At 41.1% G+C, this 22,722-nt stretch overlaps 1 protein-coding gene and 1 pseudogene across 1 annotated transcript in view; one reads left to right on the top strand and one right to left on the bottom strand.

Moving 5' to 3' along the window:
• The window catches only part of LOC123576402 (zinc finger protein 33B-like), a 38,361-nt gene extending 24,212 nt beyond the window's left edge, over positions 1 to 14,149 (bottom strand). The window contains 4 exon segments of the mRNA XM_045437200.1: positions 917 to 1,012; positions 1,290 to 1,434; positions 12,391 to 12,522; positions 14,010 to 14,149. Coding sequence (XP_045293156.1) covers positions 917 to 1,012; positions 1,290 to 1,434; positions 12,391 to 12,405 — 256 coding nt within the window. The 5' untranslated portion in view covers positions 12,406 to 12,522; positions 14,010 to 14,149.
• LOC123577555 lies at positions 9,092 to 9,676 on the top strand (annotated as a pseudogene).
• Positions 14,150 to 22,722: the final 8,573 nt, after the last annotated feature.

The following is a 22,722-nucleotide window of genomic DNA, read 5'->3' as shown; positions in this document are numbered from 1 at the left end:
CACCCTTTTCCACAGTAGGTGAACCGATTTACATCACCACCACCGACAGTGCACAAGAGTTCCCTTTTCTCCTCACCCTCGCCAACACTTGTTCTCTCTTGTCTTCTTGGTGCTAGCCATTCTAAATGGTGTGACGTGGCTCGGATGTGCATGTCCCTCACGTTAGTGATGTTGACCATCTCTGCATGCATCTCTTGGCCACTAGTGCTACTTGTATAAAGTCACTGGCACATTAATCTTTCACTGCTATGGCATTTATTAATTGTTTTTAATCAAAAAAATTTTTTTAACATGTATTAATTTTTGAGAGAGAGAGAGAGCACGAGTGGGGGAGGGCCAAGAGAGAGGGAGACACAGAATCTGAAGCAAGCTCCAGGCTCTGAGCTGTCAGCACAGAGCCCGATGCAGGGCTCGACTCATGGACAGCAAGATCATGACCTGAGCTGAAGTTACACGCTCAACTGACTGAGCCACCCACGCGCCTCTCACTACTATGGTATTTAGACAACAGCAAGCACTCAAAAATTATTTGAGTCGGAAAATCAGTGTATGAAACAATGCCTGGGAACAGCAGGAATGCAGTGCAACAACGCAGGTAAGGTCGGAGGCTGACACTGCTTTGAGAAACACAGACTCATGCAGGAAAACGATGGCAAAGGGGAGGAAGGCAAAGATTGGTCTGTTGACAAATGTAAGAACTGGTGAATATTCAAAACGTGAATCAAACAGGAGAACATTTTTCGTGACAGCAGAATCTGGAGGTTTGGTTCAATAACCAGTATTCTCAGTCACTCACTGGATTATGACTTCTAAACAGATACCTTAAAAACACATTCCAAAGTTGTCCAGCCCTGGGTTAATCATGGGAAGGTAATAAATGTCCTGATGTTCATCCGTGCCGTATGTATCAACTCACCTGGGAGGCTCTGGCTTCGGAATTCTTCCTCCGATATCCATGGCTCCTCTCCTTGCTCCAGCCTGAAGATCACCTCTGGTTTCGTAGCACAGGACCCTGTCAACGTGAAATCATTCAGGATTCAGACCAGGTGGCCTAGACTTCAGGGCCTCTGGAAGAGGAGGAAGCCGCTGCAGCTGCTCAGTGAAGAAGCCACGGAACACTTCACTGGAGAGGTAAACACAACTACCTTCCTGGCGCCTAAAAGTGATCAATCGGCAATGACTCCTGAATTCCAATCTTAAATATCATTCAACACGGCACACAGCCTATACGCCTCATAATTAACACGATCAAAACATGCTACTTGGAATTATATAAAAACAGTCCTTACCCACTGAGACAAGGTGGCTGTAGTTCTCCAGCATCACGTCCCTGTACAGGGACCTCTGACTGGAGTCCAAGCACTGCCACTCCTCCTGGGTGAAGCCCACGGTCACATCCTTAAATGATACTGATCCCTGGGATTTCTGTTCAGTCTGAAATGTTCACAGAATTGGGTGACATGGAAAAGCTGTATGGGAACCAATCCTTCTCATGATTACCAAAATAGTCTGCAGAAGGTGTGTTTGGCTTTAGGCTTTGAGGGAAGACGAGAAATCTAGCAAACACTATGCCATTGTTTCAAGGTATTATTAATGTAAAAATCACCAAATCCCACAATATATCCGGAACTGTTCCAATTCTTAGAAATGCTAAGATTAATAAAGCTGTTCTTGTATTCAAGGAGCACATAATCTGATAAGAAAACATGCAGTAACAGGTTAAAACTGCTAAGATGAAGTATGCACAAGACAGACTAAAACAAACGAGCAGCAAAATTAGCTCTTTGTGGGGCCTCACTGAACAACGGCTGTAGGAGAACAGGAACCCCGTGCTCTCATGAACACAGGGTCGTGGTCCCAGGTGCAAGGAAAAGCGGGGCTTCTCTACCACATTCGCGAAATGAGAAGAGGGCAAATGGCGGAAGAAAAGTTGAGATTCCACCCTGGATCTGTGATGACAGAAAGGGCCATAAAGGAATTCATGCAATGGATCACAGAGTAAACTAGACCAAGTCTTCAAAATGTGTGATCACTTTCCACCTTAAAGAATAGTTTGGAGTACTGGGGTGCCCAGGTGGCTCAGTCGGTTGAGCGTCCAACTTCTACTCAGGTCATGATCTCGCGGTTCGTGAGTTCGAGCCCCGCGTTGAGCTCTGTGCTGACAGCTCGGAGCCTGGAGCCTGCTTCGGATTCTGTGTCTCCCTCTCTCCCTGCCCCTTCCCTGCTCATGATCTGTCTCTCTCTGTCTCTCAAAATTGAATAAACGTTAAAAAAAACTTTAAAAACAAAAAGAATATTTTTGAGTACTACCGAAGTTGTTATTTATGAATTACATAAATATACTATCAATACATTTTGTTACAAATTTTTATTCTCCAGTTTAAAAGGTAAAACCGAAGGTGCCTGGGTGGCTAAGTTGGTTAAACGTCTGAGTTCGGGTCAGGTCATGATCTCCCTGTTCACGGGTTTGAACCCCACATCGTGTTCTGTATGGACAGCATGAAGCCTGCTTGGGATTCTGTGTCTCCCTCTCTCTCTGCTCCTCCCCAACTCATGTTCTGTCTTTGTCTCTCTCTCTCTCTCTCTCTCAAAAATAAACATAAAAAAGTTAAAAAATATATGTAAATAACGTGTTTCTACCTGTCGATGCAGCTACATATCGTGAGTATAAAGGCTGAGGTTCCTTAAGTATCTGAAGTGGGAGAATACACTGAGACATGACAAGTCTATGAAGAAGTGAGGTGAGCAAGATGATAAAATCAGCAGCACACAAAGATCTTCCTGAGTCATTTTCAAAACCAGGAGGCACCTCAGGAACTACTGAGAACACTTCCAGTATCATTTGTAATGTGAGTTCCAGTTCCCACATTTCAAGTAGCAAATTGGCAGAAGAGGCATCTCCTGGTAGACTCGGACTCAAGAGATCTCAAATTTGTCCATTTCTCAAACTGCATTTTCTGCAAATGAACTATTCTATATAGATCCCGAATGTAAATCCTTATAAGCTTCTGTAATTTCAGTACCTACAGCATGAAGGTGGTGTAGGATTGCACTAGCTAATCCAGAAAACTTACTTAACGTAGTATTATCCAGGCACATAATCAGAATTCACCAATCAAGAGATATATTCGATTCCAAATCATTCCTGACATACCAGCTCTGTCCTTAAATGAAACTGATTCAAGAAATTTTTTTAGGTTTCTTTATTTATTTTGAGAGAGAGAAAGAGCACGAGCAGGGGAGGGGCAGAGAGAAAGGGACAGAGAGGATCCCACGCAGGCTCCATGCTGTGAGAGTGGAGCCCCAAGCACGACTCCATCCCAGGAACCGTGAGATCATGCCCTGGACCGAAATCAAGAGAAGGATGCTAAAGCGACTGAGCCACCCAGGTGCCCCATGAAACTGTTTGAAAAACAGTATTACAAATATTCTTCATTAAGGAAAACAAAATACTTCAGAGGGCTTCCACAAAATACGGGATAGCAGAAGATGACTGAAGGTAAAGGTCGAATTGCGGTAATAATAAAAGTCCTTTTATATGTTGAAAGAAAATTACAAACTATAACCACAATTTAAACTTAAATGATAATTAATAATAGAATAAAACTTGAATACTGAACCACTCTAGAAGGAGTAAACTTTAAGTCCTGGCCCCCCAGCCTGCCCCTAAAGGTACATTACAAATCCTGCCCCTGACATGAACCTGGGCCACGTGACTTGCTTTGTCCAATGAAAAGCAGTACAAGGGAAATGTGTCACTTCAGGGAGAAGTTTTCAGAGACATCATCCTTCATCCTTGACCCCATAATGCACAGCACAGGGAACAGAGCCACGCCTTAGCTCCTAAGATCACAGACACAAACAAAAAATAAATTTAGGAATCCTTTGTTACGACACAAGCTGACTGATGCAGTGGTGAAAAAACAAAACAAAATAATCCAATAAAATACAAACGAACAACCTCTAGAGACCACTTGTGTATACAACAAGCTTGAGCAGTCAAAGCTTGAGCAAGGCAAAAGGACCCACAGCGACCACGACCATGACCACCAAGCTGACGTGAACAGGCTCATTAAGCCACAGGCCCTCACTGAGCAATGGGCTGCCCACGGCAGGCACAGTGCCTAAGATTACCAAAAAAGGGGGAAAAGTTACAGCTACTCTAGAACTACAGCCCCTCACCACCGCTTAGTAGCAGACGGTCTCCCCTTTGCCATCCTGCCTGCTGCTCCCTTGCAGGGTATCCGGTAAACTTCTATTTCTTCTGTTCTGTCTTGAGTGAATTCTTCACTGGCGCCCCCTGCCGGCTCCCACTCAATCGGGATGCCCCACACAACCAAGAAAAAGCACAGGGAAGAAATACATTGTCAGATGGAGGGACTAAAGCCTAACAAGAACAAATACAAATGGGTTATGTCACCCAATACAAAAAACAATTATGTTATTTTAGGCTTGAAAATCTTGTCTCTTCATTTTTAACCAGAAATGAAAAATCATAAGGAAAACAAAACAGGATCCCCACTGTAGGACTTATAGTAACGTCAAAATCACGTGAGTTTCTTTTAATGCCCTACACAGTTCTAAGAGTTTCTCTTTATAAAGAGCGATGTCTCAGTCTTAGAATCCTCACCAGCTGGCACACATTAGGACACGTACTAACTATTCATAAGTGGTTAAGAACGAAGTGAATGAAGGCCTAATTAAGGTACATTACAGGGAATACCAACTGCAGCGAAAGAGAGACTTATTTCAGTGATAAAAACAGTTGCAGTCAAATGGAACAGAACAGAAACCCCCCAATAAACCCACGCATATATGGTCGACTGATTTTTGACAGGGTTGCAAAAACACACAATGGGAAAGGATAGTCTCTTCGGTAAATGGTGGTGGGAAAACGGGATACCAACACGCAAAAGAATGAAACTATACCCCTATCTTACACCACTCATACAAATTAACTTGAAATGAATCAGACTTAAACATAAGAACTGATACCATACAATTCCTAGAAGAAAACATAGGGGAGAAGCTCAACATTGTTCTCTAGGATCATGTTTTTTTGGATAAGATGCCAAAAGGAAGGCAACAAAAGCTCAAACAAGACTTCATCGAACTTAAGAGCCCTGCCCAGCAAACAGTCCATAAACTGAAAAGTAACCTACAGATTGGGAAAAGATATTCACAAATCATGTATCTGATAAGATGTTAATATCCAAAATGTACAAACAACTCATACAACTCAAAAAGCAAACCAGCAAATAATCCAATTAAAATGAGCAAAGGACCTGAACCGACATTTTTCCAAAGACCTACAAACGGCCAATATGTATATGGAAAGGTGCTCAATATCATGAATCATCAAGGAAATGCAAACCAAAACCACAATGAAATATCACTTTCACACCTCTAAGCATGGCTACCCTCAAAAAGACAAGAGATAATAAATGGCAAGAATGTGGCGTAAAAAGGGAACCCTTCACTGTTGGTGGGAATGTAAATTGGCGCAGCTACCTTGGAGAACACTATGGCGGTCCCTCAAAAAATTAAAAATGGAAGTACCAGATGATCCAGAAATCCCACTTTTAGGCACAAATCCAAAAGAAATGGAATCAAAACTGCAAAACACACCTTAATGCCCCGTTCACTGCAGCATTCGTTACAATAGCTGAGGCATGACACAGTATAAGTGTCCATCAACAGAGGAATGGATGGGATAAAGAAAATGTGGTGTGTAAACACACAATGGAATACTATTCAACCATAAAAACAAAGGAAATCTTACCATTTGTGACAATATGGACAGACCTTGAGGGCATTATGGTAAGTCAAGAGAGAAAACAAACACCATATGGTGTTACTTACATGTAGAATCTCCTAAAAGAAAAGGCCAACATCATACAAACAGAGTATAAAATGAGCCCCTGATTGGGTGTGGAAGAAAGGAAGGACAGAAGGAAGGAAGGAAGGAGAAACAAACAAACTCCATGCACAGATGGTGCCACAGATGGATGTATATCTAAGAAAGAAGTAGCAATAAAACAAAATCTTGTAGAGAAAGCAAGAGGAAACATTCAAGAATTCATGTTATGAATTCAACATACTTTGATGCTAAATACTAAAACCTAAGAAGAACATATCTCCCCCTGGCCAAAAACTTAGTGGTCAATCTCTCTCATAGGCATAGAAACAAAAACCCGAAACAAAATATTAGCATGACCCAGTTAGATTTATTTCAGAAATATCCAGGTAGTTTTACATTTAAAAATTAATGTAATTCACCAACTAAGAAAATGAAGGAGACAAATAATATGATTTCAATAGATGTCCAAAACCATTTAATAAAGTTTAAAAGGCACTCATGAAGAAAACAAAAACTTTAGGTAACTAGGAATAGAATTGGACATCCTTGATGTGGTAAGAAATGCAAAAAAAAAATGCAGCAAAAATCACATATTGAGAGGAAAACTTCCCCTTTGAGAACAGAACAAAGACAAGGAAACCTACTCTTTGCTTCTATTGAGTATCATATATTGGAGGACCTACGAGGGCAATAAAGAAAAAAAGGTTTTATGAATTGGAAAAAGTAAACAGCAGTGTCACCAATACCAGATTACACATGTGTATATATAAAAAATGCAAATAAGGTTGAGATAAATTATTAGGTATAGTAAATTAGTGTAGAAAAATTGTTGGATTTTAGGTCAATATATAAAAAATAACATGCCAGCAACAAGCAATTAAAAAGTACAATTGAGGGCGCCTGGGTGGCGCAGTCGGTTAAGCGTCCGACTTCAGCCAGGTCACGATCTCACGGTCTGTGAGTTCGAGCCCCGCGTCAGGCTCTGGGCTGATGGCTCGGAGCCTGGAGCCTGTTTCCAATTCTGTGTCTCCCTCTCTCTCTGCCCCTCCCCCGTTCATGCTCTGTCTCTCTCTGTCCCAAAAATAAAATAAACGTTGAAAAAAAAATTAAAAAAAATAAATAAATAAAAATAAAAATGAAAAGTACAATTGAAAATATATGTATAATACACAAAAATAAACTCAGAATGGATGAAAGACCTAAATGTAAGACAGGAAACCATCAAAATCCTAGAGAAGGAAGCAGGAAAAAACCTCTGATCTCAGCTGCAGCAACTTCTTACTCAACACGTCACTGGAGCCAAGGGAAGCAAAAGCAAAACTGAACTATTGGGACCTCATCAAAATAAAAAGCTTCTGCATAGCAAAGGAAACAATCAGCAAAACTAAAAGGCAACCAATGGAATGGGAGAAGATATTTGCAAATGACATATCAGATAAAGGGTTAGTATCCAACATCTATAAAGAACTTATCAAACTCAACACCCAACAAATAATCCAGTGAAGAAATGGGCAAAAGACATGAGTAGACACTTTTCCAAATAAGATATCCAGATGGATAACAGACACATGAGAAAATGCTCAACATCACTCATCATCAAGGAAATACAAATCAAAACTACAATGAGATACCACCTCACACCTGTCAGAATGGCTAACATTAACAACTCAGGCAACAACAGATGTTGGCGAGGATGCGGAGAAAGAGAATCTCTTTTGCAATGCTGGTGGGAATGCAAACTGGTGCAACCACTCTGGAAAACAGTATGGAGGTTCCTCGAAAAATTTAAAATAGAACCACCCTAAGACCCAGCAATTGCACTACTAGGTATTTTCCCAAGGGATACAGGTATGCTGTTTCAAAGGGGAAAATCCATCGTAATGTTTATAGCAGCACTACTGACAACAGCCAAAGTATGGAAAGGATCCAAATGTCCATGGATGAATGAATGGATAAAGAAGATGCAAAATGAATGTATGTGTGTGTGTGTGTGTGAGCATGTGTCTATATGTATATATATATACATACACACACACACACACACACACACACACACACTGGAGTATTACTCAGCAATCAAAAAGAATAAAATCCTGCCATTTGCAACTACATGGATGGAACTGGAGGGTATCATGCTAAGCGAAATCTGTCAGAGAAAGACAAGTATCATATGACTTCACTCATATGAGGAATTTAAGATACTAAACAGATAAACACAAAGGAAGGGAAGCAAAAATAACATAAAAACAGGGAGGGGGACAAAAGAGAGACTCTTAGATATAGAGAACAAACAGAGGGTTGCTGGAGGATTGTGGGGCGGGGGATGGGCTAAATGGGTAAGGGGCATTAAGGAATCTACTCCTGAAATCATTGTTGCACTATATGCTAACTAGGATGTAAATTAAATAATAAATTAATTAAAAAATAATTTAAAAAATAAAAATTAAAAAAATATATACAGGTATATTAGGGGATCCTGAATGGCTCACTTGGTTGAGCATCCAACTCTTGATTTAGGCTCAGGTCATGATCCCAGGGTCATGGAATCCAGGCCTGTAAGGCTCTGCCCTGAGTGTGGACAATGCTTAAAATTCTCTCTCTCCCTCTCCTTCACCCCTCTCCCCTCTCTTTCTCACCCTCTCTCTCTCTCTCTCTCAAAAAAAAAAAAGCATATATATTAATAAAAATGCTAAACACATAGAAATAACTCTAACAATAGGTGTGCAAGAATTCCACACACAAAGAAACTTTTAAAATTACTAAAGACTTATATAAATGTAGAAAATACATCATGTTCACAGGCAGAATATTCAATATCAGAAAATAAGCAATTTTTCCCACATTGACTTATAGATTCAATTCAACTGCAAATAAAGTTCCAGCAGGTTATTTTGTGAATGCTAACAATATTTGTACAGGAACACAAAGGGCCAACTGAAGCCAGGATCCTGCTGAAGACGAAAAAAGTGTGGAAGGATGTACACTACTCACCTGAAATATTTTTTATCAAATGTGGTACTGGCCTAAAAAGGGCCAAACTAAGCAGTGGAAATGAATAGAGCGCGAAAGGACCCAGACATAGATGTATGCACTATGACATACATCACACTGCAAAACAGTGGGGAAACTCAAGTTTTCAAAAAGAGTTCTTAGACAAATCGTATGGGAAGAAAGTAACCTGATGTCTGTCTCCTACAGAACGCCAGGGTCATCATGCAGGCTGACGACACCATGAAGATATGGACTTCAGAGCGCATTTCTAATCACCCATGGGAAACTGTTTCAACAGTCGCAGTGCAGAAATACCTGAACCCTATGACCTCAAGCTTGCTTGGAGTTGATGTACTGGACAGAACATACAGATCCTTTTGGAAAGTTTCACAGCCAAAGACTTCTCGGAACAGAGCAAGGATTGCCTTCCACTGTGAAATCTCTTATTGGTGCAGCAAGAACTAAAACATATGTGCAAAAACATTCTGTAGTTGTTCCCATAGACAAAACAATGGAACTTAGATCTGCTAGTATTTCATTTACAAATATGGTTTCAGTGGATGACAGACTTCTATACAAACCACATTCTCAGGACCCAGAAAAAATTCTTTTGACTCAAGAAGCCATAATCATTGTGAAAGGAGTCTGTCTCAGCAGTTACCTTGAAGGACTGACGGTAAGTACAACATCTGCAAATGGTAAGAGTGGCCGAGAAGCAATGGAATGGCTTATACATACATTAAATGTGGAGACGGAACAACTGGTAGCTTCAGGGAGAGGGACATCGGGGCACCGACAGCGACAGCAGCATTTGCAGAGAACTGAGGATGGAACCTGCTCCCCCAGGTCTCTGCAAGCTGGCAATCTATTTGTTATTTTAAAAATAAAACTATATTTTAAGTAGAATTTGTTTTATAAGCTGAAGAAAAGCTATGTAATTTCTGATCAAAAGAAAGAGGTGCAGGATTTCTAAATAAAAGAGATTTCCGAAAGTAGTATTGTTTGAAATTACCATCTAATTGTGAAGACTCCAGGATTTGGGGGAAATTTAACAATTTTTGAAAAGTACCTGGAAAATCACACTGGCATGTTAAACCTCCACTGAGGTAGAATTTTAAGCTTTTAATGCATTAGAAATCTGCCTGGTGGGGCACCTGGGTGGCTCACTCGGTTGAGTGTCCAACTTCAGCTAAGGTCATTATTTCACGGTTTATGGGTTTGAGTCCTGAGTCGGGCTCTGTGCTGATAACTTGGAGCCTGGAACCTGCTTCAGATTCTATGTCTCCCTCTCTGCCCCTCCCTGACTTACGCTGTTTATGTCTCTCTCAAAATAAATAAAAATTTTTTTTATATATATTAAATATAATTTATTGTCAAATTGGTTTCCATACAACACTCAGTGCTCATCCCAACCGTGCCCCCCTCAATGCCCATTAAACTTTAAAAAATAAATAAATAAAATAAAATACACAGGAATTCTTACAAAACTCAGTAGAATAAAACAACCTAAAAAGCCATAAATTTATGAAAGTTGCACAAACTAAATAATCAGACCCATGGAAATTAAACAATGAAGTTTTTCACCCTTCAATGTAAAGATAATTTTTACATCTGGAGAGAAAGTAGGAAAAGTAGTTTTCTAATAAATAACAATTTACCTAGAAAAATTAGAAATCTTCATATCCGATAACTCAAAAATACTAATCACTGGACATTGGAGCAATGATTCTTAAACTTAACACCATCACATGGACATCCTGTTAAAAACACAGATTACTGGGCCTGGCCTCCAAAAGTTCTCTTCCAGTAGGTTTGGGACGGTGGATCACAATCTGCATGTCAAACAAGTTTCGAGGTGACGCTGCCATTTCTGGCCAAAGATCCTCACTCTGAGAAGCAATGTTCATGAGTCTGGAGATACATTTGCATTTATCAGAGAATGTCAAGGATATTCACAGCAGCATTTATATCAATGAAAAATGGAATTACCTGAATGTCTACCAATGAAATATAGTATTTAGGATACACTTTGGCCAGACAGCACGAAAATCCAACATTAAAAGAAACAAACTACAGGGATGCCTAGGTGGTGAAGCATCGGACTCTTGATTTCAGCTCAGGTCATGATCTTATGATTGTGAGAGTCAGCTCTGGGTCAAGATCCACCCTAAGTGTGGAGCGTGATTAAGATATTCTCTCTCTCAAGATACTCTCATTCTTGGGGCATCTGGGTGGCTCAGTTGGTTGAGCGTCCCACTTCGGCTCAGGTCATGATCTCACGGTTCGTGAGTTCGAGCCCCACGTCGGGGGCTCTGTGCTGACAGCTCGGAGGCTGGAGTCTGCTTCGGATTCTGTGTCTCCCTCTCTCTCTGCCCCTTTCCTGCTCATGCTCTGTCTCTCTCTGTGTCTCAAAAATGAATAAGCGTTTAAAAAAATTAAAAAAAAAAAAGATATTCTCATTCTCTCTCTCTCTCTCCATCTCCTTTCTCTCTCTCCTTCTGCCCCTCTCCCCCACTCGCAAACTCTAATAAAATTTTTAAAAAACTATTTATTTAAAAAAGTAAGTAAATAAACTTCCTATGGATAGATCTCAAATTACTAGTGTACTGAGGGGAGAAAATGCCTGTCATACAAACATTAAGATAATTTACATATTATTAGAAGTGCTCAAAATAATAAACAGTATTATTTTTCCAGCATATATGTAGAGATAAACGTTAAGACTAGTAGACAAAGGATACAAACTTGGAACTGAACGATGGGGTACAATGAGGAAGGCTACAGGAAAGAGCCATCAGAAGAGACAAAGAAGACTCCCCAGGAGAGACTGTCAGAAGAGTAATGGAGCAGTTCTTGAAGGAAGGCAATTACAATTAAATCATTGGCAATTTTACCTGGACAAACCCCAAAAAAGTGGAAGGGAAAAACCAAGACAGAAATCTATAGGGTGAATTTGAGAAGCTCAGACACATTTACCAGAGAATTTAACTTTGAACCATCTGCTATAAAACTCGCATACACAACCTGGCTAAAGCAGTTATGGAGAGTTTTTGTTAACAGGCATGTAGACCATTCATTCCTCTGAACATACCGGGTTTTACACCAGGATCGAACATGACCATCATTAAATTAACTACTTGAACTATCTCTCAGACCCTTTTACTCTCAGTGAGGAACAGTTTTAGGCACTCATTTCAGGGCTGTCACAGGAAGGATATTCACTATGTGTCCCTATGTTAAAACCAAAAAAGATATCACCTAAGAAGTCTTTGTGTCTTGAAAAAATTCTGTCTGTATCCAAAAGACTGTGTCTTCCTTTCTCCATGGTTATCAGAAACAACAGAGATGTTATTTGTAGGTCAGTTTAGAAACTCTAAGATATAGAATGATCAGTATGTATCTACAAGCCACCTTAGTCTTGCTATTGATCTGTTACTCTCTATTTTCTGTAAAGGTAGATTTCTATCTATTGCTAATTTCCCATTACAATGGGATTCACCAAGTCCATCGCAAAATAAAGTGGGGAATGAACAACTTACCTGGGATTTGTTCATTTTCTGCTGTCTTGGAAAAGTGTAGACAACTCTGGTGCTGTGCTGAGTTACAGGAGGAATGAGGTCCTAAAAGAGCTGGCCTGCCTGGTGGCTCCTGAATGCTCCTGCCCTATAAAACTATACAACCCAATAGATAGGAAGCGTGTCAGTTGCTCTGACCTTCAGAAAGGACAGCAGATGTTCAAAGACCACCTAAATGTAAATATTTGCTTCCTGGGGATTTTTTCACAGTTTAAACCTCTCTTGATGCTCACAAAAAAAAAATTTAAATAAAAAAGTTAGTTTAAATAAAACAATATACTCAGTGAAGCAACATTAACTCTTCACCAAACTACTGTAAAAAGAAAAAAAAAAAAACAAAACAAAAACAAAAAACAAAAAACTTCCCGACCTGGGGCAGCTGGGTGGCTCAGTCAGTTCAGCCTCGATTCTTGGTTCAGGTCACGATCTCAGGGTTCGTGGGACCAAGGCCTGCATCAGGCTCTGTGCTGACAGTGTGGAACCTGCTTGGGATTCTCTCTCCCTCTCTGCCCTTTCCTGACTCGCTCTATTTCTCTCTCTGTCTTGATAATAAACTTACAAAAAAAATACTCCTGACTAATCTGTTTATCAATTTCCCTACTGTTACTAAACCTTTGGTCAGTGATTCCACAGAAAATGATAAAAAGCAGTGCTTTAAGGACAGGTCTATGTTTTCTTTGTCCTGTTTGGGTTTCTCAAAAGGATCTTTTTACAGGGGCACCTGCGTGGCTCAGTAGGTTAGGCGCCTGACTTAGCTCAGGTCATGATCTCACAGTTCCTGAGTTCAAGCCTCCCATCGGGCTCTGTGCTGACAGCTCAGAACCTGGATGAAGCCTGCTTCAGATTCTGTGTCTCCCTCTCTTTCTGCCCCTCCCCCACTCACAGTCATTATCTCTCTCTCTCAAAAATAAAAATTTTAAAAACAAGGATCTTTTTATAAAGTAATTTGCCTTTCCTCGTGTGGAAAAGCAGGAAGTCTCTCTGGAGTCGGGAGACACAACTTCCAGTCTTCGCCACTAACAAACTGTGATTCTGAATAAGTCAGTAACCTTCGAGAAGAAAAACAAACAAACAATGTTTCTATTCAATGAGACAAAAAGTAAGGGATTCTTGGAGATCCTTCCCTAATGCCGGACTGAGTAACAACACACCTCAAGAAGCAGTCACGGACCCCACTGGAGAGCCGCTCAGACTCAGGAAGGATACAAGGAGAACCAAGAGGCGGGGCGGTAACCGAGTCAGTCCAGGCAGGGGCGCCCGTCTTCCCGGACCACCCCGCCTCCACCCGACGCGCTCCTCGGGCCCCCCTCCCGGCCGCAGCGCCGTCCCTCTCCCACCGCCTCCGGGCACACGCCCTCCTCCCGCGGCCTCCAGAACCGGGCCCGCGAACGGCCCCGGCCGCTCCGGCAGGGACTGAGCACCGGGGGGCCCGACCTCTAGTGCTGATGGACACGTCCCCATCCCGCCGTCACCGGTCCACGGACCTCCTCCACACAAACCGGCACCGACCGCCTACAGCCGCCCCGCGACGTCCCAGTCAGCGCAGCGCCCCCTCGGCCCTCGTCCAACCGTCCCGCGCTCACCTATCGTTCCCTCGTCATGAGGCACTGACCCCAGAAAAGCGCAGAGATTCGGCGGCCGGGGAACCGCCTCCCACGCGAGAAGTGAGGAAAACGGGAGGGGAGGAAAAGCCTGGCGGAAGTGCCCAGAGGCAGAAGGCTGTACTAAGCATGCGCAGAACTAGGCATGCGCAGAACCGGACAGTGTGAGCAGTCCGCGCCGAAAGGCAGAAAACTACCTTTCCCTGCAGATTCACCGACCAGTGGTTGGAGGGTGGCTGAGAGTGCAGTCTTTACCTAGCACGTGGGAAGTTTGGGGAGCTTGACCTAGTTACCCAAGCAGTCAGAGCCCGTCAGGGACTCCCCAAAAGTTACGGATTGCAGCTGAATTCTATGTGACGCCAGTGTGCAATTTAGACTAGAGCTGTCAAGGAAAGCAACCTGCTTGTCGAGTTCACTTTTTGAAATACTATGAAATAGACTCCATCAATACAATAAAAGAATATGAAAAAAATTAGGATCTGTCACCATCAGCAACTCTCTCAGGAAATAAAAAGCCAGGGGTCAAGGGCGGTATCAAGAAAGCTTGTTCATCAAAATCACGACAACAATGAATAATAATTGAGGATACATCAGAAAATCGACAGTCCAAAACAAAATTTCTTTATTCGTCTACATATTCTTTCCTCTGTGACGTTAACATTACTTGAAGAAATGGGAGATTGACCGTTTTTTGTTTTTTGTTTTGTTTTTTGTTTTGTTTTTTAACGTTTTATTGTTGAGAGAGAGCGCGGGCAGGAGCGAGGGAGGGGCAGAGAGCGAGCGGGACACAGAATCCGAAGCAGGATCCAGGCTCTGAGTTGTCAGCACAGAGCCTGAAGCGGGGCTCGAACTCACAAGTGGTGAGATCATGACCTGAGCCGAAGTTGGTCGCCCTAACAACTGAGCCACCCAGGCACCCCAAAAGATCAACCCTTTCAGTGAAAGACTCAATATTCTTTGACAACATTCCACTAAGAATCTGAACAAATTTTTGTACATACTTTTTTCTCTTTGATTTTTGTGTACTTTAATATGTACTTTACAGGGGCGCCTGGGTGGCGCAGTCGGTTAAGCGTCCGACTTCAGCCAGGTCACGATCTCGCGGTCCGGGAGTTCGAGCCCCGCGTCGGGCTCTGGGCTGATGGCTCAGAGCCTGGAGCCTGTTTCTGATTCTGTGTCTCCCTCTCTCCTTACCCCTCCCCCGTTCATGCTCTGTCTCTCTCTGTCCCAAAAATAAATAAACGTTGAAAAAAAAAAATTAAAAAAAAAAATATGTACTTTACAAAAGCATATTCTCTCGGGGCTTCTGGGTGGCTCAGTCGGTGGAGGGTCCAACTTTGGCTCAAGTCATGATCTCACGGTTTGTGGGTTCAAGCCCCATGTCAGGCTTTGGGCTCACAGCTCAGAGCCTGGAGCCTGCTTCGGATTCTGTCTCGCTCTCTCTGCCCCTCCCCCACTCGTGTGCATGGGCTATCAAAATAAACATTAAAATTTTTTAAAAAAATGAAAACAGGACACTGAAGAGATACATGCACTCCCATGTTTACTGCATTATTATTCACAATACCCGAGATATGGAAACCATGTAAGTGTCCATCAACAGATGAATGGATAAAGAAGGTGTGTGGTAAATACATAAAACACACTACTCCTCAGCCATGAGAAAGAAAATCTTGTCCACTTGCAACTCTATGAAGAGACCTTGAAGTCATTATGGGAGTGAAGTAAGTCAGAAAAGGAAAGACAAATACTGTAGGATAACAGTTATATGGAATCTAAAAAAGCTTATCTCACAAAAACAGATTGTGGAATGGTGGTTACTGAGGGCTGGGCGTTCAGGGAACAGGAGAGATGTTGTTTAAGGGTACAAACTTAGCAGCTGGTAGATATGTAAGTCCATATTAACCCAATGTTAATATGTCAATTATATCTCAATAAAAACGTACCCACTTATCCTAAAGTGATAAAGAAAAACAAATTCATACTCCTCAAAATTCAAAATTAACCATTTAGAGGTGTTTTAATTTCCTGTTGCTGCTGTAACAAATTACTGCATAGTGGTTTAAAACAACACAAGTTGAGTATGCTATTGGAATTCAGAAGGGCAAAACAGCTATCACATGGCTAGAATCAAGGTGTCAGGGCTGCATTCCTTGTGGATGTTCTATGGGAGGAAGAATCCACTTCTTTGCCTTTACGAGTTTCTAAAGGCTGTCCTTGCCTTTTCATCCTGCATCACTGCCACCTCTGCCCATGTTGTCACATCTCTCTGACTTTGACTTTCCTGCCTCCCTCTTTCCTTGGAAGATTTCTTGTGATTATATTGGGCCCACTGGGATAACTCAAGATAGTCTCCCATCTCAAGATCCTTAACTTAAACACATTTGCTAAGTCTCCTTTGCCAGGTAAGGTAACATATTCTCAGATTCTAGGGATTAGGATGTGCACCTCTTTGGGGGCCACTATTCCGCCACAACAAGAATAAATGCAAAGAAGGATGGGTGCAGTTTTCAAAAACATTACTCTATGAGCATTATAAGGTACTTGTATTTTAATACTTTATTTTCTCAACATTTCATGTATATTATGCAAAGTATCTTCCTCTAAATTATTACTTGCAGAATGGTGGGGTATTCACATTCTATGCATCATGTTCGCATCAAAATTCTACTCCAGAGGTTTGTTTTTTTTTTTAATCAGAATGGTATTAAAGGTTGAAACCACAATGATTCAATAGATCATCTGAAAAGATTCCGAGGCATAGAAAATAAGCTTGTACTTAATTTGTAAGTTCTTGATACCAGATGAAGTTACCTTCTTACAGGTAAAAGGGCACCATTACATAGCATTCATGAGAGCAGCTAAAGTTTGCAGGGCCGAGGTAAAGGACAGAGTGGCCCAGACAGGAAGCTGCTGAGACGATAAGTATGTGTGTGAGGGAACTGCCCAAGACCCAGGAAAGACCCAACCAAAAGGATTAAAGGCAACAGTGCCCCATGTTCAGAAACCAAGCTCTAAATATATATATATATATATATATATATATATATATATATATATACATATCCATATATATATATGTATATATATATATATATATAGCTTTATATATAGCTTTATACATATAGCTTTATATATATAGCTATATATATATATCTTTATACATATATATATATATATATATATATACACACACACATATATACGTATGTATGTATATATATATAATCCCTATGCGTTATAGAATACAGGTCCATTGTGCGAGCTCTCAGCTCACTTAGCATTTCCAAGCTCCCCAGGACGTGCTGGGATGGATATGGGACCAGGGATTACTAAATAAGCATTATCTTTCTGTGATCTCTGGCTGTCTCTTCAGAGTCCTTAGAACACAGCATAACTGAAGTCCCTAGGACATACCTGCACTGTCCCACCACGCTGTGTCCCCAGTGGCATTTGAGTTTATACAAAATACAGTCTGAGTTTCTAGGGAACTGAGCATCCTTAGAGAGTCAGACTTTGGCACCCTGGATTAAGTTTCTATGCAAGTGTATCATTCTCAAGGACCCAAGGCCCAGCACAATGAACAGGAATTCAACCTGAAAGATAACACTCTCTAGCCTGAGTTCCCTCTCCAGCGCTAAAGAGCGGTAAGAGAAGTCCAAAGATGAGCATATTTTATATTTCTGATCAGAATTTGTTATTCATCTCCCAAGAAGTGGGCAAGACCCGGAAGATGTTGCCATTCTCAGAAGCCATCGAGGACTATGACTGTGGAAGGTTTGGTCCTAGATTCAGAAGAGAGTATGAGCTGGAGTTCTAAGACGTGGTATCTGCAGTCTGTGCAGTAAATGTCACCTGATTGGAGGGACGCTCCTCAGTCTTTCCTGATCCTTCACAGCCCTGACACTTGGATGAATACTGGTCAGTTATTTTGTAGAATGTCCCTCAATGTGTTTGGCTGATGTTTTCTCATGTTTGTATGTTTTGGGCAAGAATACCACAGAAGAGACCTGTGCTTCTCAGAGCATCCAGTCAGGGGGTTCATGATGTTGCTGTGTCTTATTACTGGAGATGTTAACCACTCTGGTAAAGTTCTGTCTGCCAGGGTCCTCTGCTGTAAAGTTACAATTTTTCACATTGTGAGTATCTTGGAGGAGATCATTTCAGGCCATGCAACTATGCCATTTCTCTTCAAATTTATAGCCTTCTAATATTAGTATCTGTTAATGGATAGTGTCTACAGCAATCATTGATGTGTTGTTTGCCTAATGATGGTTTTTTATTTCCTTTATTTAGATGACTTTCGAAGTTTTTTGTTTTGGGGGCTTCTTTTGTTTGTTTGGTTTGCTTTGGTTTTTTTTGGTTCTTTTTTTAAGTAGGCTTCATGTCCAGCATGGAGCCCAATGCGGGGCTTAAACTCACAACCCTGAGATCAAGACGTGAGCTGAGGGGTACCTGGGTAGCTCAGTCAGTTAAACATCTGACTTTGGCTCAGGTCATGATCTCACGGTCTGTGGGTTTGAGCCCCGCATCGGGCTCTGTGCTGACAGTTTGGAGCCTGGAGCCTGCTTTGGATTCTGTGTCTCCCTCTTTCTCTCTCTGCTCTTACCCTGCTCACACTCTCTCAAAAAATAAACATTAAGGAAAAAAAAAAAAAAAAAAAAAGACCTGAGCTGAGAACAAGAGTCGAACGCTTAACTAACTGAGCCACTCAGGCACCTGACTTTTAAAGATTTTAAGAAACATTTTCCTTCTTCCCTTTTTTAGAGACATTTTCAATTTCAATTTGTAATTTAAAAGAAGTCTAGGGCGCGTGGGTGGCTCAGCTGGTTAAGCGTCTGACTTTAGCTCAGATCATGATCTCATAGTTCATGAGTTTGAGCCTTGCGTCAGGTTTTGTGCTGTCAGCACAGAACCACTTTGGACCCTCTGTCTCCCTCTCTCTCTGCCCCTCCCCCACTTGCACTCTGTCTCTCAAAAATAAACATCTAAAAGAAAATAAATTAAAAATAAATAAAAGAAGCCCAAATCATCAAATAACACATAAAACTTCCTATGCACTTATGTAAGAGTGGGGTTCATTCGCAAGATACAAACAATTACAGAATGCATTTCGGCTTACTAGCTAAAGTATCATTACCATATGGCAACGAGAGGGACAATCTGTACTTCGTTTGAGATGTCAGTTTTAACATTTTGTTATTCCAGACAACTAATAATAATTCAGAACTTGTATTCTTTCAACATTACGATAATAACTCAGACTTCATCAATGTTTATATGAGGTCATTTAAAATTTGCGTAACTAAAACAATCTTAAAGTAAGACAGTACTCTTACTATGTATTCTTTTTACATACATATATGTGGGTTTTAACTATACGGTAAAGGAAGATGTAAAAGGTTACACACTGAACTAATAGCAATGGTTAAAGCAAGGCAGGCTACCAATGTAAAGGTGGTGGGTCCAAAGAAATTAATTCTTTAATGAATCATTTTGAAATAATTTCAAATTTCATGAAAGTTCCAAGAACAATGCAAAAATTCCGATAACCTCCTTACCTAGATTCCCCAACTGTTAACATTTCACTGCATTCTTTTTGCATGTACCTATTTAACCAACTATCCTCGTATGATCATTCTTTTCCTATTTGAGATCAAACAACAGACACCATACACCACAGTTCCTAAGTACTCCATTATGCATTTTCCTAAAACGAGGGCACTTTCCTACAGAACCACCATCCAAACAAGCAAGTCAGGAAATCAACCTTAACAGAACACTACTGTCAAATCCACAAACCCCCTTCAAATCTCAACAGCTGTCCCAACATCTTTTTCCTTCCTGGTCCTGGATGCCACCAGTCTGGGTCTATCCTATGTTTCATCACCAGACTTAGGTCATGCTTTCTTAGTAGTAACCACAGAGAAGATAGATCAATGCGTCGCGTCGTGGGGCACACGTTGTTGACAGTGGTGATATTAGCCTTGATTATCTTGTCATTTTGGTGTCTGGTAGGTTTCCCTGCCAAAAAAAATCACCATTATCCCCTTTGAAACTGGTATTTGTGGAGATATATTCTGAGATTATGCCAATAATCTGTCCCTCATCCACTCACCAATCTTAATATCTGTTAATAATCTCACCTGAATCAATCACTACCAAATACTGTTTTTTTATTTCCATTATTCCTCATACATATATTAGTAAGGAAAAGGTTCCCCTTCTCCCATTCATTTATTTCTATATCAATACGGATTCATGGCTTTCTGTTTTGTACCAAAGATTATATTCCATTCTTACTATTTGTTTTTATGCTCAAATTGTTTCAGATTTGGCCAACAGGAGCATCTTTGAGATGGCTTTTGTGTACTTTTGCTATGCCCCCATTATTCCTTGAGCAGCTCTTTGCCTTCTCCCTCAAGAAGATATTTTAGGTTCATCCGCTTTCCCTGGCCCAAGTTTGGAATCAGCCATTTACAAAGGAGTTCTGTTTCCTTTAAGTGGAAGGTAGTATCTAGGCACCAGACTCTGGAAGGTAGTGCTCATTGCTGTGAGGATGTACTTGCTTCTAAGCAATCTCAGTATAAAGAGCTAGGAAATACATGTATGGAGGACACACACACACACACACACACACACACATTTGCATATACACATGCATGTGTCTACACACATATGTAGACATACGCACCTATAAATATTTCTATGTCAACACCTCAGGGTTCTGCTTAGTCTTCTGCCTTTCTATATTTGTAAATACTTTCAACAGGGAGAAATTTGGCTATCAGTTTCAATACATTTCATCTTTCCCTCGAAGTAATCAATCTCCACCCATGCCAACTATTTCTTCTATCTATAATCTCCTTAACCCCTACGTCCCTAGTGGCCTGTGTTTCCGTAATGGGAGCAGCCACACTATTCTGTTCCTCTTCACTTCCCCTCACTGGCCTGCATTGGGACTGCTGTCCCTGTACTGGGAAGGGGAGGAAGAAAAAAAGGAATAGTTGTAATTTAAAAATATATACATATATTCCAATATTATTTGTAAAATAAAAATAATAAAAATGAAATAATGCTATAGATTGTTTATGCCCCATATCACCTTCCCTCCAAAAAAAAATCATTTTGTGGGGAACTAATCCCAATGTCCTAATATTTGGAAGTGGGGCCTTCGGGGGATGATTAGGTCATTAGAGCGGAGACCACATGAATGGGATTAGTGCCCTCAGAAAAGATGCCCCAAAGGGATCCCTCACCACGTCTGCCATGTGAGGACACAGGGAGGAAACGGACCTCTATGAACCAGGAAGCAGGCCCTCACCAGACACAAAATCTGCCAGGGCTCTCATTTTAGACTTCCCAGGCTCCAGAAGCGTGAGAAATAATTATCTGCTGTTTATAAACCACCCCGTCTATGGACTTTGTTATAGCAGCCTGAGTTAACTAAGATGTACAATTAGACAACACGGTCTACAGGGTCTAATTTCTAGTCACATTAAGGATGCCACACTACCCATAGCTCCTATGTTCCACATGACGTTGGTAGAGTGATGTCTCCTCCCTGATCCACATTCTCATCGTCACTAATATAGCCATTCATTCACACTCCCCCGGCTTACTAAAAGTTAAATTTGATAACTTATAGCACAGGGCCTGATAGTAAATGTTTGACAACATACGTTTAGTAATTATATAGAGGGCACAGAGGGGGGAAGTTTACCTAAGATAACCCAGTCACTCCTTCCTCCCCACAGGACATCCACAATGCCTCTTCCTCCCCGTATGATGGCTAGTGTCAGCCCAAGAATAAAATGCCTGAACCGAGAGACCATCAACTCAGGAGTAAGCATGGTTACCAGTTATAGCTGCCAATGCCCTCCAATTTCCTTTATTGTTTCAAAGAATGTGACCCAAAGATCCACGTATGAGTTATAAACACACAGTAATCAGCTCACAGTCCTGTCTCTTCTGCTCTGAATACACGGACTTCCTCTAGGGAAGATCCTTAGAATCAGTTCAATTTTTAACTAAGTCTGTGTTTTAACTTGTAGCTTAACATTATTAACTAAGTTAAAGAGTAGGTGATTTACTTATCAAGTACAAGCTACGTTAGTCTTTGGAAATAATTTTAAACTCAGAACACATTTGCAAGAGTAGCGCAAATAACCTTTTATTCTCTGAATTATTGAGAGTAGGTTGTCAGCATGTTCCAACACCTCACATACTTTAGTAACAAGAATACATAATCACATTTCAATCCTCAAAATCAGGAAACTAACACTAATACCTACCACCTCATCCTCAGACCTCATTCAAGTTTCACCCATTTTCTAAATAATTTCCTTTACAGAAAAATGATTTAATCCATGATCCTGCATTGTAATTTGCTATTTCTTCAGTCTCCTTCAACCTGGGACACTTTCTTAGTTTTCTTGACTTGCATGATCATGACATGTTTGAAGATCACAAGTCATTTATTAAAAAAAAAATTTTTTTTTAACTGTTTGAGAAAGAGCATGAGCAGGTGAGGGGCAGAGAGAGGGAGACAGAACCTGAAGCAGGCTCCAGGCTGTCTGCACAGAGCCCAACACGGGGCTGAAACTCACGAACCGCGAGCTCCTGACCTGAGCTGAAGTTGGACATTTAACCGACTGAGCAACCCAGTCGTGCCACAAGTCATTTTTTAACGTTT

Source organism: Leopardus geoffroyi, chromosome D2 (genome assembly GCF_018350155.1).
Source record: "Leopardus geoffroyi isolate Oge1 chromosome D2, O.geoffroyi_Oge1_pat1.0, whole genome shotgun sequence".
Lineage (NCBI taxonomy): Eukaryota > Metazoa > Chordata > Mammalia > Carnivora > Felidae > Leopardus > Leopardus geoffroyi.
Note: the sequence above shows the minus strand (reverse complement) of the source record. Positions and strands in the feature narration are given on the sequence as shown.